The sequence below is a fragment of the Strigops habroptila genome, chromosome 1 (assembly GCF_004027225.2).
Source record: "Strigops habroptila isolate Jane chromosome 1, bStrHab1.2.pri, whole genome shotgun sequence".
Lineage (NCBI taxonomy): Eukaryota > Metazoa > Chordata > Aves > Psittaciformes > Psittacidae > Strigops > Strigops habroptila.
In genome coordinates, this window is record NC_044277.2 from 70,913,077 (window position 1) to 70,924,508 (window position 11,432).

The following is an 11,432-nucleotide window of genomic DNA, read 5'->3' on the forward strand; positions in this document are numbered from 1 at the left end:
TGTTTCTGAGGGTGTTGGGCAGCATCAGCCTCCGATGCTGCCACGGTGGCTGCAGTACTTGCAGCCAGTGATGCAGTGGGAGAGATGGAACAGGTGTCCGCGGAGCTCTGGCGCTGCGTGTGCAGAGGTGCGGGAGCCCATCGCTCACAGCAGAACCACCAGCTAGCCAGGCTGGGGCTTGTGCATGGCCTCCCATGGAGCTCACCCTGCGCAGAGGGCACCTTGCGGGCCCCGCCTCCCCCAGTCTGAGCGAAGGGCACCCAGAGGGCCTTCTACTGAGGGAAGGGCGGGCAGCAGATGCCAGGGTACGTCCACGTGAGGTGGCTGCCCTGCGGCGTGGGGCAACCATTGACTTCAGCACCGAAGGAGCCAGGGGCACCCCTGCTCCTGCAGTCACCGAGTGCGTGACCAAGCCTTTATCACAAAAGCTTTTCCGAAGCCCGCGCTTGTCCTGTGGGGGTGCGGGAACCGCCCTGGGCGGACAACCGGCACCGGACACCCGCGGCTCCCGCAGGCCGCGCCGTGAGGGCGAGGGCCAGGGCCGTGTGCCGCGTGCCGCGGGGCGCTGCGGGGGGAGGCGGTGCGGGCCTGCCGGCCAAGGCACGGATCCCGCGCCCATTGGAGGGCGCGCTTTCAGGCGCAGCCAATAGGGAGCGGGAGAGCCCGCGCACCGCCCCCTCGCTCTCCCTCCTTCCCTCCCACAGCGCCGGTAAGCCCCAGCGGATGACGTCACGGCGGCGAACCTTCCCCCGCTCGTCCCTCCCTTCCGGTCACTGATTGGCTGCGTCTCCCAGAGCCCTGTTATCCGATTGGTGGGCGGGAGCAGGGCGGGGCTTGCGGCAGCGCGGGCGCGGGATCCGCAGAGGCTGCTGGCGGCGGCCGGCGCGGCGGCTGGTGCGTGCGGGCGCGGGCGCGGGGCGGGAGGCCCGGGGGGATGTGTGTGTGTGTGGCGCTGCGGGACCCATCGGCCCCCGTCCCGTGCGGGTGCCCGCTCCCCTGCCCCCGCCTCTGCTGCAGGCGCCGGGCCCGGCCCGACGCGGTTGGCGGCCACTGGCGTGAGGGGCCTCGCTGCGTGCCCGCGGCCGAGCCCGCGCAGCGATCCCGAGGTGAGGGGTCTCTTGGCCCAGGAAGGCCGCTGCGAGCCCACAGGGCTCTGGTCTCGGCTTCTCCCCCGCTCCGGTGTGGCGGGGGTTGAGCCGCTGGAGGCTGTGCCGGTGAGGAGGGCTCCTGCGGCCGCGGGTTCCGGCCCGCTGGGCGGTGTCGGGCTGAGCCCGGGGGGCTGGGCGGCTGCCGTGGTGCCCGTCTGGGTTCTTGGCCTACGGGCGGGCGGGCTTTGCCCTGGTTTGGAATCACAGAACGGTTTGGGTTGGAAGAGACCTTAAAGATCATCCAGTTCCAACCCCCTGCCGTGGGCAGGAACACCTCCCACTGGAGCAGGTTGCTCCAAGCCCCGTCCAGCCTGGCCTGTATGTTCATGTATGCATGAACGTGGCTTGTCAGGCAGTTACTTGCCCCTCTGTTTGCTGAGGCTGAAACTTGCATGCCAGAAATTCCTTATTGTCAGTGCTTTGGTAAACCCACAACTTCAGACACTTACGTTGTAAGTATGATGTCCGCATCTGGGAATGGTTTTGGCTGACTGACCAGGTACACATTTGGCTGACTCTTGGGGAAAAATACTAAGACTGTGGGGGCAACTAATGGAAATTAGACTAGGGAGAGAATGTGACACTAGAAGATGCTTGCAAATTAAAATCAAACTGAAGTTTTAAACTAGCTACCGGTGCTTACTTATGACCTTCCCTCAAAGCCGTGAGGATGATTACTGAATCTTTACAAAGTGGTGGTAAACCTGAGGTTTTCTGAAAGATGCAGATCTATGGAAATGTTTCTTGGGAGCAGAAATATTTCCTATGTTGCTGCTAAACTTTTTCTGAGCTTAGCTTTTGTGTTTCACGAAATGTTTTTGGTGCAACAGTTACAAAAAGGTAATATGCACAGTGACAGTTATTTAGTATGTTGTTAGAGAAAAGAAATAAAAGGCTCAGCCCTCCATCTCCTGTTTACCTGTTACAGATGGATTGTGGTGGGAATGTGTACCTAATTCACTAGGTGCAGATTGGACTTCTCACGGTGCAAAAGTTGACAGTAATTTTTCAGAGAAAGTCTATTTTTTTTTCTTTAATTACCTTCCTGTTCAAAGGCACTGAATTTTTAGGTTAAAAACTATTTTGACTTTTCTAAACAGCTCTATAAAGTTTTGCTGAAGTTCCAAAAAATCCAAACCAATATAATTTATCTCCTTATTGTTTATTATGCGTGTGACCCTCCTGCCAAAATCATATTGTGCTCTCTGTTGTCCTAACACTGTTGCAGGCTTTTTGGAAGTAAATAGAGGACACTCTCCCCCCGGATTCCTTCAGCTCTATCTCCCCAGTCTTGTATGTACATTACACCTGCGCCTCAACCTGTGCTCGTACATCGTAGTTGATTCAGGAGAAGATTGCAGGTTGACTTGTGCTTTGTTGGAAGGGCTGCAGAATATATGGACCTCCGCTATAACAGGTTTTGTTTGAAGTATTCTCTGGCTGGAACATCCTTGTACATAAGGAAGCTCAGAGAAACAAGAATTCTATCTGTATCAGTCATATCCTATGTTGGGCGCATGTCACTTATGGACAGATGAGAAGATCAGAATTACTGTGTATTAAGAGCTTCCTGCAAACCCTGTTGAGGCGGTGATTAGTGTCTTGTAATTTTGCTTGTGCCTGTGTCTCTTCTGAAATCATGAATCCTTGACATTACCAGAATTATCTCTGCACGTGAGACATTGCAGAGAAAGAGTTTTTTGAAAATACATCATAAACATAAGCGTATCTTTTCAAGTTGAGCAAAATACTCCTTCCCAAACAAATGCCATCTTGCCTGTTTCTCTAAGTAAAAAATTGCCGAAGGAATATAAATATCCCTTTCTAAAACTGAGAAACAAGTGTTGCTGTAAACACAGGAGAGCTTTGTTTCTCTAAAATGTAAAATGGGGACATTTTAGCATGTTCTAAATGGAATAAATAGTCCTGAACATTTGCTCTAAATCTGTAAATATTTTCTTAATCTGAAAGTTTACTACGTTCTGGCTTATTCATTCCACTTTTACCTCCCTTCAGATACTTTTCATATAGTTTTATTTATTAGCTTCATTGTTTCATTTCTATTACCATCACTGCAATAAATTTCATCATTCTGATGTATAATCTGTCCTTCTCTGCACTGTGCTGTGTTCTGTCAAATAAGAGTGAAAGCACTGGTGATTGCATTTAACAAGGCCAAGTTTTGTTTGGCCATCTGTTACCATTCTTTGCACTCTACTGACCTCCCTGGGAGACCTCTGGTTAGAAGCAAACTCTCTTTTTTATGGGGGTTGAGTTTTGTTTGAGGTGGTTGTTCTTTTTTCCCCTTCTTTTCTTTTCTTGACCAAGGAAGAAAAGAGAACCCTAGTCTAAATGGCTTTACACCACAAAGCTGGTTGCTTTTTGGAAATGGTGAAGTGTCCAGGCTAAGTAGCTTACAAGATCTACTGCTCTGTTTATTTCAATTAAAATAATGTATGTTTTCAGGTATATGTATTTAGGAAAGGGGGAAAGCACCTAAAGCAAATGGCAGTGTAATGCCTTTTCTAACAGCAGGCATTTTACGTGTGTTTCAGCATCGGTGATGGAACCCCCCAGCCCCAGCGCTGTGCACCTGAGTGACTGGCAGAAAAGTTACTTTGCGATTACCTCCGGCACCTGCACGCCCGGCCAGAAGGCAGATGAATACCGTGCCAAAATCCTCCATATTCAGTATGCATGGGCAAACTCCGAGATCTCTCAGGTCTGTGCTGCCAACCTGTTTAAAAAGTATGCAGAGAAATACTCTGCGATTATTGACTCTGACAACATAGAGACTGGCTTGAATAACTATGCTGAAAACATCCTGACTTTGGCAAAGTGTCAGCAGAATGACAGTGACAAGTGGCAATCTGCCTTGACAACAGACAATGTATTTAAATTAAAGCATGTGCAAGAGAGGATGCAGGCTGGCAAAAATTTCCAGAGCTCTCAGATGGCACCAGCAGATGCCTGTGTTCTAGCTGAGAAAGGGGTCAGTGCCTCTGCTGCTCCAGCCCTTCCTAAACTCAGTGTCTTCAGCAGTGCCGGAGGGATGGAGCTCTGTGCTGGCTCAGCAAAATGTGCGAGTCAGGGACCGGATCTCCTTGAGCATCCTTCATCTTCAAAGTCTCTTCAAAGCAGTGTGCTTCCTGTGGCCAAAACTTCAGATACGCTTCCTGCATCTTCAGCCTCCTTAAATGAACAGGTGCATGCAGGTTTCCAGGCAACTCCACTATTTGGAAGTAAAGAAGCGACAAGTAGTAGTGCTCTGAAAATGTCAGGTAACTGTCGTGATGGACAAAATTTGCCTGTTTCTAATCAGTCAGCTGTACCTGTGTGGTCCACGAGTTCTGGGAAAAGAAAAGCATTTTATGGTCTGGCTGATGAAGGCAGCACGGCGATTCCTAACCTTGCTCCATGCCAGGCTTCTGGTAGCACAGAAACCAGTAGTTTCTCAGGGTATAGAAACAGAAATGAAGAGGCCAGTGTTCCTGGTTTTAGAACAGCAAAAGAACAGCTGTGGGTGGATCAGCAAAAGAAACCTCAAAGCCTACCCCAGCGTGCATCAGTCTCGTCGTACGGAGGCATAAAAAAATCACTGGGAGCAGGCAGATCTCGGGGTGCATTTGGCAAGTTTGTTCCTCCAGTTCCCAAACAAGATGGAAATGAAAATGGAGGAGCACAGTGTAAACCTCATGCAAGAGGGTCGACAGATCCGTCACTGCCTGTAGATGAGCGACTGAAGAACATAGAGCCAAAAATGGTTGAACTCATAATGCATGAGATCATGGACCACGGGCCTCCGGTCAACTGGGATGACATTGCTGGGGTTGAATTTGCTAAAGCTACTATAAAAGAAATAGTAGTCTGGCCTATGCTGAGGCCGGACATCTTCACTGGGCTACGTGGTCCTCCTAAAGGAATTCTTCTCTTTGGCCCCCCTGGCACTGGCAAGACTCTCATAGGCAAGTGCATCGCATGCCAGTCTGGAGCGACTTTTTTTAGCATCAGTGCCTCTTCCCTGACTTCCAAATGGGTAGGTGAAGGGGAGAAGATGGTCCGTGCGCTATTCACTGTGGCACGATGTCAACAGCCAGCAGTGATTTTCATTGATGAAATTGATTCCCTGCTGTCTCAGCGTGGAGATGGGGAGCACGAGTCATCAAGAAGAATAAAAACTGAATTTCTGGTCCAGTTAGATGGAGCGACAACCTCCTCAGAAGATCGTATTCTGGTGGTCGGAGCAACCAATCGACCCCAAGAAATTGATGAAGCTGCACGAAGGAGACTGGTGAAGAGATTGTACATTCCTCTTCCCGAAGCCCCAGCGAGGAAGCAGATTGTTACCCGTCTAATGTCGAAGGAGCACTGCTCCCTAAATGAAGAGGAGATTGAACTCATAGTTAAGAAATCAAATGGGTTTTCTGGGGCGGACATGACACAGCTTTGCCGAGAAGCATCTCTGGGCCCTATCCGCAGTCTTCAGTCCCTGGACATTGCAACCATCATGCCAGACCAAGTACGGCCAATTGCTTTCCTGGACTTTGAGAGTGCCTTCAGAACCGTGCGGCCCAGCGTCTCCCCGAAGGACCTGGAGCTGTATGAAACCTGGAACCAGACATTTGGCTGCGGTAGATAAATTGCATCCTGACTGTTTCACAGAAACATTTCCTTACCACTGTCACGTATCAAACCACGATAATTTAGAGTGTCTGCACGTCTTTTGGTTTCTGTCTTTTAAATAAATTTTCTTACGTTATGCAGGCAGATACCTGGGCCCTGGCCTGAGGTTTCACCAACTGAAATGACCATGAGGATCTGCTGGTCACGAAATGAGAAACTCTAAACACAAGTAGCAGAGTGAGAAGCTGACTAAAGTTACAAATAGCTGTTGTGAAAGATGGACAGATTTCAATGGTATGTAAGGGGAATGTGGTCAAACCTCACATAGAATTGGAGAGAGTATTGGGGGGAATTTCTTGAGACCACTCTGCTGTATCAGTAACACCGTGCAAGGCAGAGGCATCCCAGGTAATGTTATCAGAAATAGCAGTTTGGGGTAGGAATGTAGCAAAACTGGGACCAGTGGGGAAAAGTAGTTCAGGGCACATTGTCTGGGAGGAGGTTGGAGCAAAGGGGGGAAAGGGTTGAGGTGGGCATGGGAAGAACATGCATGGAAAATACAAGGGACGAATAAAAGGGGTTGGCCCCATGTAAGCAGTGCTCTTGTCTGACTGAGCCCTGTGCCGTATCACTGCTGTCTGCCTCAGCTTCTTATTAAATACTTTTTCTGATGATTTTTGGTCTGACCTTGCTTTCTGTTCTGCATCTGTATGTGTGGATGTGTGTTACTGGGAGGTCTGGGCACCTGCAGCTGGAGAAGAGGCTGTGAGCCACAGGGGCACTGGGGTCTGAGGCCGGCCATGGGCTGACCAGCGTGTTCACAAGCAGGTGCTGTAGTGGTCCCAGTGCACGTGCAAACTTCACTGGCAAAACTTAGTAGCAAGCTCCAGGCTGGACTCTGTAGCTAAAAAACAGCATCTGGAAGGAGCCCAGATACCAACCAGTGGCAGGGGAAGGGGCTCAGTGCGTTTGAAGGCTCTGTGAGCGCGGTGTCCTTGTAAAGCTGGAGAGCGTGTGACCTGCAAGTCTCACTGGTGTGCTTCAGTCCTGCGTGGCTGGAGACAAGGGATGAGATGGGGCTGTGCTGTTGGATTTGTGTGAATGCATTTACCATGTATGTGAGTGCTGGTAAAGGTGCTGCTCTGTGTGTGTGTGTGTATCTATCTGCTGTTTGGGATTAGGGGCTCAGCCTCATTCCTGGCTGGACCCATAAGCAAAACCAGTGGCAGTTGCATCCATCAAACGAAGATGGGAGAAGCCGTAGTCTGGGAGTCTACAAGAAAGCTGGAGAGGGACTTTTTACAAGGGCAAGTAGTGACAGGATGAGGGATAATGGCTTTAAACTGAAAGAGAGGAGATTCACACTTGATATTAGGGAGATTTTTACAGTGAGATGCTGGCACAGGTTGCCCAGAGAAGCTGTGGCTGCCCCATCCCTGGCAGTGTTCAAGGCCAGGCTGGACGGGGCTTTGATCAACCTGCTCTAGTGGAAGGTGTCCCTGCCCTTGGCAGGGGGCTGGAACTAGATGATCTTCAAGGTCCCTTCCAACCCAAATCAGTCTATGATTCTAGGATTGGGCTCTAGTGGCTGGGAAGGAGAAATCCCATGTCCCAACATCAGCTGGGTTCCACTGCTTCTTGAATAATCTTCATGTGACAACAATAAAATTCACAGTGAGCTTGTATTTGGTGTTTTTACCTAAGGTCTGAAGGAAATACACGTCCTCTCATCAACAGAACCTGTCCTTACGCAATGACTGGACAGAGCTGCCCCTGAATGGAAAATAAATTGAAAGCTTTCTGTTGGATTCTTTTGTCAGTGTGGCAGAGCTGGCTGCTGTGGTGTCCATGCTTTATTTTCAGTTTCTCTAAAGCACGTCTCCTCTTAGGGAAAATGCAGAGCTTAAAAGGTACTCTTACATAGATCCTTTTAAAAAAAGGATAAATGCTGCTCAGCTAGCATTTTTTTTTTAAAGCCATTTGGGAGCTACAGGGGCTATGACACTACAGTGAACCTTGAATTCAGAATGATTTAGAAAACTTGGAGTTTCTTAAGAGCTCATCCTGATTTAAACATAAAAAAATCAGTTCTATTCTTACCTTATGTTTTTAGGGAAGCCTGGTATGTATTAGAAATTGTTTTGCAGAGATGGAAGAATTCAGGTGTGCAAATTTGTCTTGATTTTAGAAATAGTGCAAGTAGAATAATCAGATTATTTTGTGAGAAAAACTGTGGTGGGGTCTGAACTGATTGACTTTTGGGCCACTTGGGTAAAGATTATGAGATTAAATCTACTTTTACGAGTTTAGTGTTGGAGAGCTAACATAAACATAAACATAAACATGTACTGGGTAAGGTTTTTGCTTTCTCCAGATATCTTTCCCACCCTAATGAAAACATGTCCTTTACAATCTTTTTTCTTAGGCAAGTGAATAAAACCCCAGAGAATTTTAATTGTTTAATAAAACTTAGAGGTAGCTCAAGGGTAGTAAAACCCTTATGTATGGTGAAATAACCACCTTATTTATGCTGGGAATTATTCTGGTATGCCATGTGAGCACACTGTGCTCAGCTGTGTATCTGAATACTCATATTTTAATGGAAGTGGCTCTACTAAACGACTGGCGAGAGTGCATGCAATGGTAGGGAATAAAATGCCTCCCAGGATGACAAGGGCTGAGAGAGAAACGCTGCAGTGCTGTATTTGTCTCCTGCAAAGTGGAAATTGTGAAAGAGAGAAAAGGTAGAACCACAGTCCCAGACAGGAGTATCCTTCCTCCTACTTCTTTTAAGGCCACGTTTGACAGGGCTTGGAGCAACCTGGTCTAGTGTGAGGCGTCCCTGGCCTTGGCAGGGGGTTGGAACTAGATGATCTTTAAGGTCCCTTCCAACCCAAACCATTCCATGATTCTTGTGTTATTCATTACTTAGCACTCTCTTGAGTTACATGAACATGCTTTTGTTTTAGAAGGCTCATAGAAACAGTAAAAGGGAGCGTCGGGTAAAGTTTATTCTTTTTCTCTTTTGGTAATTATGTAGGTAATATGACTGTCTCTTCAGCTATCTAGCAAAATTCAGGCTTTGCTGCAGGACTCACAAGTCATCAGGACTTCCAATGTTGGCCCCACATGTATTTCATAACCTGCTATAATAGTACCACCAAACAGGAGATTAGATCGCCGGGAACATAATTTCAGAAATACTGAAAATTGCACAGACGTAGGGCATGATTGTAATTTAAGGGAAATGGTGCAGATAAATCCACTTTAATGGATCTGTTTAGTGTATGCAGAAACCTATGTCCTTCATTATTTATTCTTTTTGGCTGGCTGAACTTTGCAAGAAGAAATGCAGGACTCTCCTCTGGTTTTGTGGTTCAGCAACGTTTGGTGCACAATCTCTCAGTTTCTCTTAAATGAAGGTAAATAATTGCAGTCCTGGAAAAGGGAGGTCTTATTAATAATCAAGGCAATTCAGAGTCTTCATTTTCTCAGTGCTTCTCGTATTCGAGTTAGCTAAATTGTCCCAAAGCAGTATGAAATCCCCAGATGAATTTTCATTTGTATAGAGCTGTGCCACACAAGTAGGCAGAAAGCTGATGAAACAGCAATGATCATCATCTGCTAACAGCGAGTGGATGAAAACCAGACTGACCTCCAAGAGCATCGTTAAGATTGTCCTATTGAAATAACGCAATTTCTGTTTTTCTAGCAGGAATTATGGAACTGCTCCCAAGCCAACATGTCGCTGGAAAAAAAAACACCACCAAACAAACAAACCCCCACTTTTTATGTTAAAATGATATCTTTGGTGGCTGTGAGGGGTTGGTCTTGGTGAGCACCTACATTTCCTATGACTTAGAAGATGCTTTGAACTGTGGAGATATAAACAGTGCTTGCACTTGTCTTCAAACCCAGGAGTGCACCTTCCTTTGAAATGTAAATACAAAGTCAGGCTTGGGAGAGTTTTGTAAGAAGGTGTTGCAAAACTGAGTGTTCAGGATTGCTAAAAGAATCACTGTCAGAAATATTAATAACAGTAATTTAATAGAAATTTATAAATGTGTGATTCAACAGAATTCGATGGCAAGGTTCGCTCTATTACATCCATGAGACCTGAAGTTGCATAGGCTTTTCTGATTTTAAATTTAGAGTAGCTGTGAGGGTGGTGAGGCACTGGAACAGGTTGTCCAAAGAAGTGGTAAATGCCCCATCCTTGACAGTGTTCAAGGCCAGGTTGGACAGAGCCTTGGGCAACGTGGTTAAGTGTGACGTGTCCCTGCCCATGGCAGGGGGGTTGGAACTGGATGATCTTAAGGTCCTTTCCAACCCGAACTAGTCTACGATTCTATTATTTATTATTTTTTATTTACTGATATTAGTAAAACTGTCTTTTGACAGCTTTTTACCTATAGCCAAAGGAGAAGGTGTCTCTCTCAGTTGGGATGGTCCTTCCACCCAAACCTGTTGCACTGAATCATTTTGATTAGTAGGCATCACCAGTTAGGAATATTACCCAGTGGTGGTAAAGACCTGCAAAAAAAAGTCTGTTTTCTCCTTTCCAAATGAATGATTTTTATGTTGTGCCAGTTACAACTAGTGACTGCTTACCCTTGCAGATCTGATGTAACCAATGAAATTTCTTACAGGCGTTGTCACGAAATAGCTTGTGCTCATATACTTCATTCGATATTCTGAAGAAGGAGAATTTGGCCTTCATTACTATTTCACCTATGGATTTATTTTTCCCCAAATACGAAAAGAAATAAGAAGAGGTGTGAGATATTGACACAGGCAGCTTGAATTGCTCTTGATATGTTGTATTTCTTGCATACCAGTTATTTGTGTTACAGAATGGATATAGACCTGTTACAGGTGGAATATAGCCAAGTAAGTACAATTAGAGAGACTCCAGATTTGTCTTAAATTGTGGAGAATCTTCTTCAGCGAGGGCATGAGCTCTGGAAGCTGGTTTCTGCAGGCTGGTCTGGCGCCAGCTACCCCTTGGAAAAAGGGGGGAAATAATACACAAAGAATCAACAGAGAAAATTGCAAGGTGTTGTTGTGGAGAAATTGATTACAGTAAAGATGCAAATAAACAGGTGTACTTTGAAGTGATTTTGGCAATAATGGTGAGTTTTTCAATAACGGTGGTTTAATGTTGTATAAAAGCATCGTTTAGCAGTGATGGCATAAAACTAGGAAAAAGAAAAACCCTGCTTTCATGAATGTCACAGAATCTGCGGGCTACAACTGGAGAGGAGGAACAGGTAGGAAATGCACCCATAGTGACACAGGAGGAGGTAATAGGTAATTTGTTCCCAGGTTCTGTGATTAATCTGTTATTTTCTGAACACCCCTGGTAATTTCTTTTTTCAATGATTTTAATGATATGTTTAAGAAGCTCCACCCTGTCTCCTCATACAACAGTGAGCCTTACAGCTGACTGCAGGAAATTAAATGTCGTAATTGAAACCTTGTGATGTCAGAAGTCGTTCCAAACCCAGAAGTTTTACACCAAAGAAATGCAGAAGAACTCAAGATCAAATTTTCACTAACTTTTGCTGTCCTCTGCTAAAAACACACACTAATGCTCTGTCTGTAGATGTCTCAGAAGAGACAAACCTGAGCACGCTGGGGACTGCTCTGTGGTAGTTTCAT

General features: G+C 46.6%; 1 protein-coding gene across 4 annotated transcripts; it reads left to right on the top strand.

Moving 5' to 3' along the window:
- The first annotated feature begins 856 nt into the window (after positions 1 to 856).
- Positions 857 to 6,447, top strand: FIGNL1 (fidgetin like 1). Of its 4 annotated transcripts, none has more exons than XM_030507129.1 (3): positions 857 to 894; positions 3,704 to 5,779; positions 5,913 to 6,447. In XM_030507129.1, exons 2-3 carry the CDS (start codon positions 3,712 to 3,714, stop codon positions 5,954 to 5,956), a joined length of 2,112 nt encoding a protein of 703 aa, XP_030362989.1. In that variant the 5' UTR covers positions 857 to 894; positions 3,704 to 3,711; the 3' UTR covers positions 5,957 to 6,447. The 4 variants fall into 4 exon arrangements, with proteins under 4 accessions (XP_030362989.1, XP_030363008.1, XP_030362999.1 ...); XM_030507139.1 differs by lacking the exon at positions 857 to 894 and adding an exon at positions 1,035 to 1,106; XM_030507148.1 differs by having other exon boundaries at positions 3,704 to 6,447.
- The last annotated feature ends 4,985 nt before the right edge of the window (positions 6,448 to 11,432 follow it).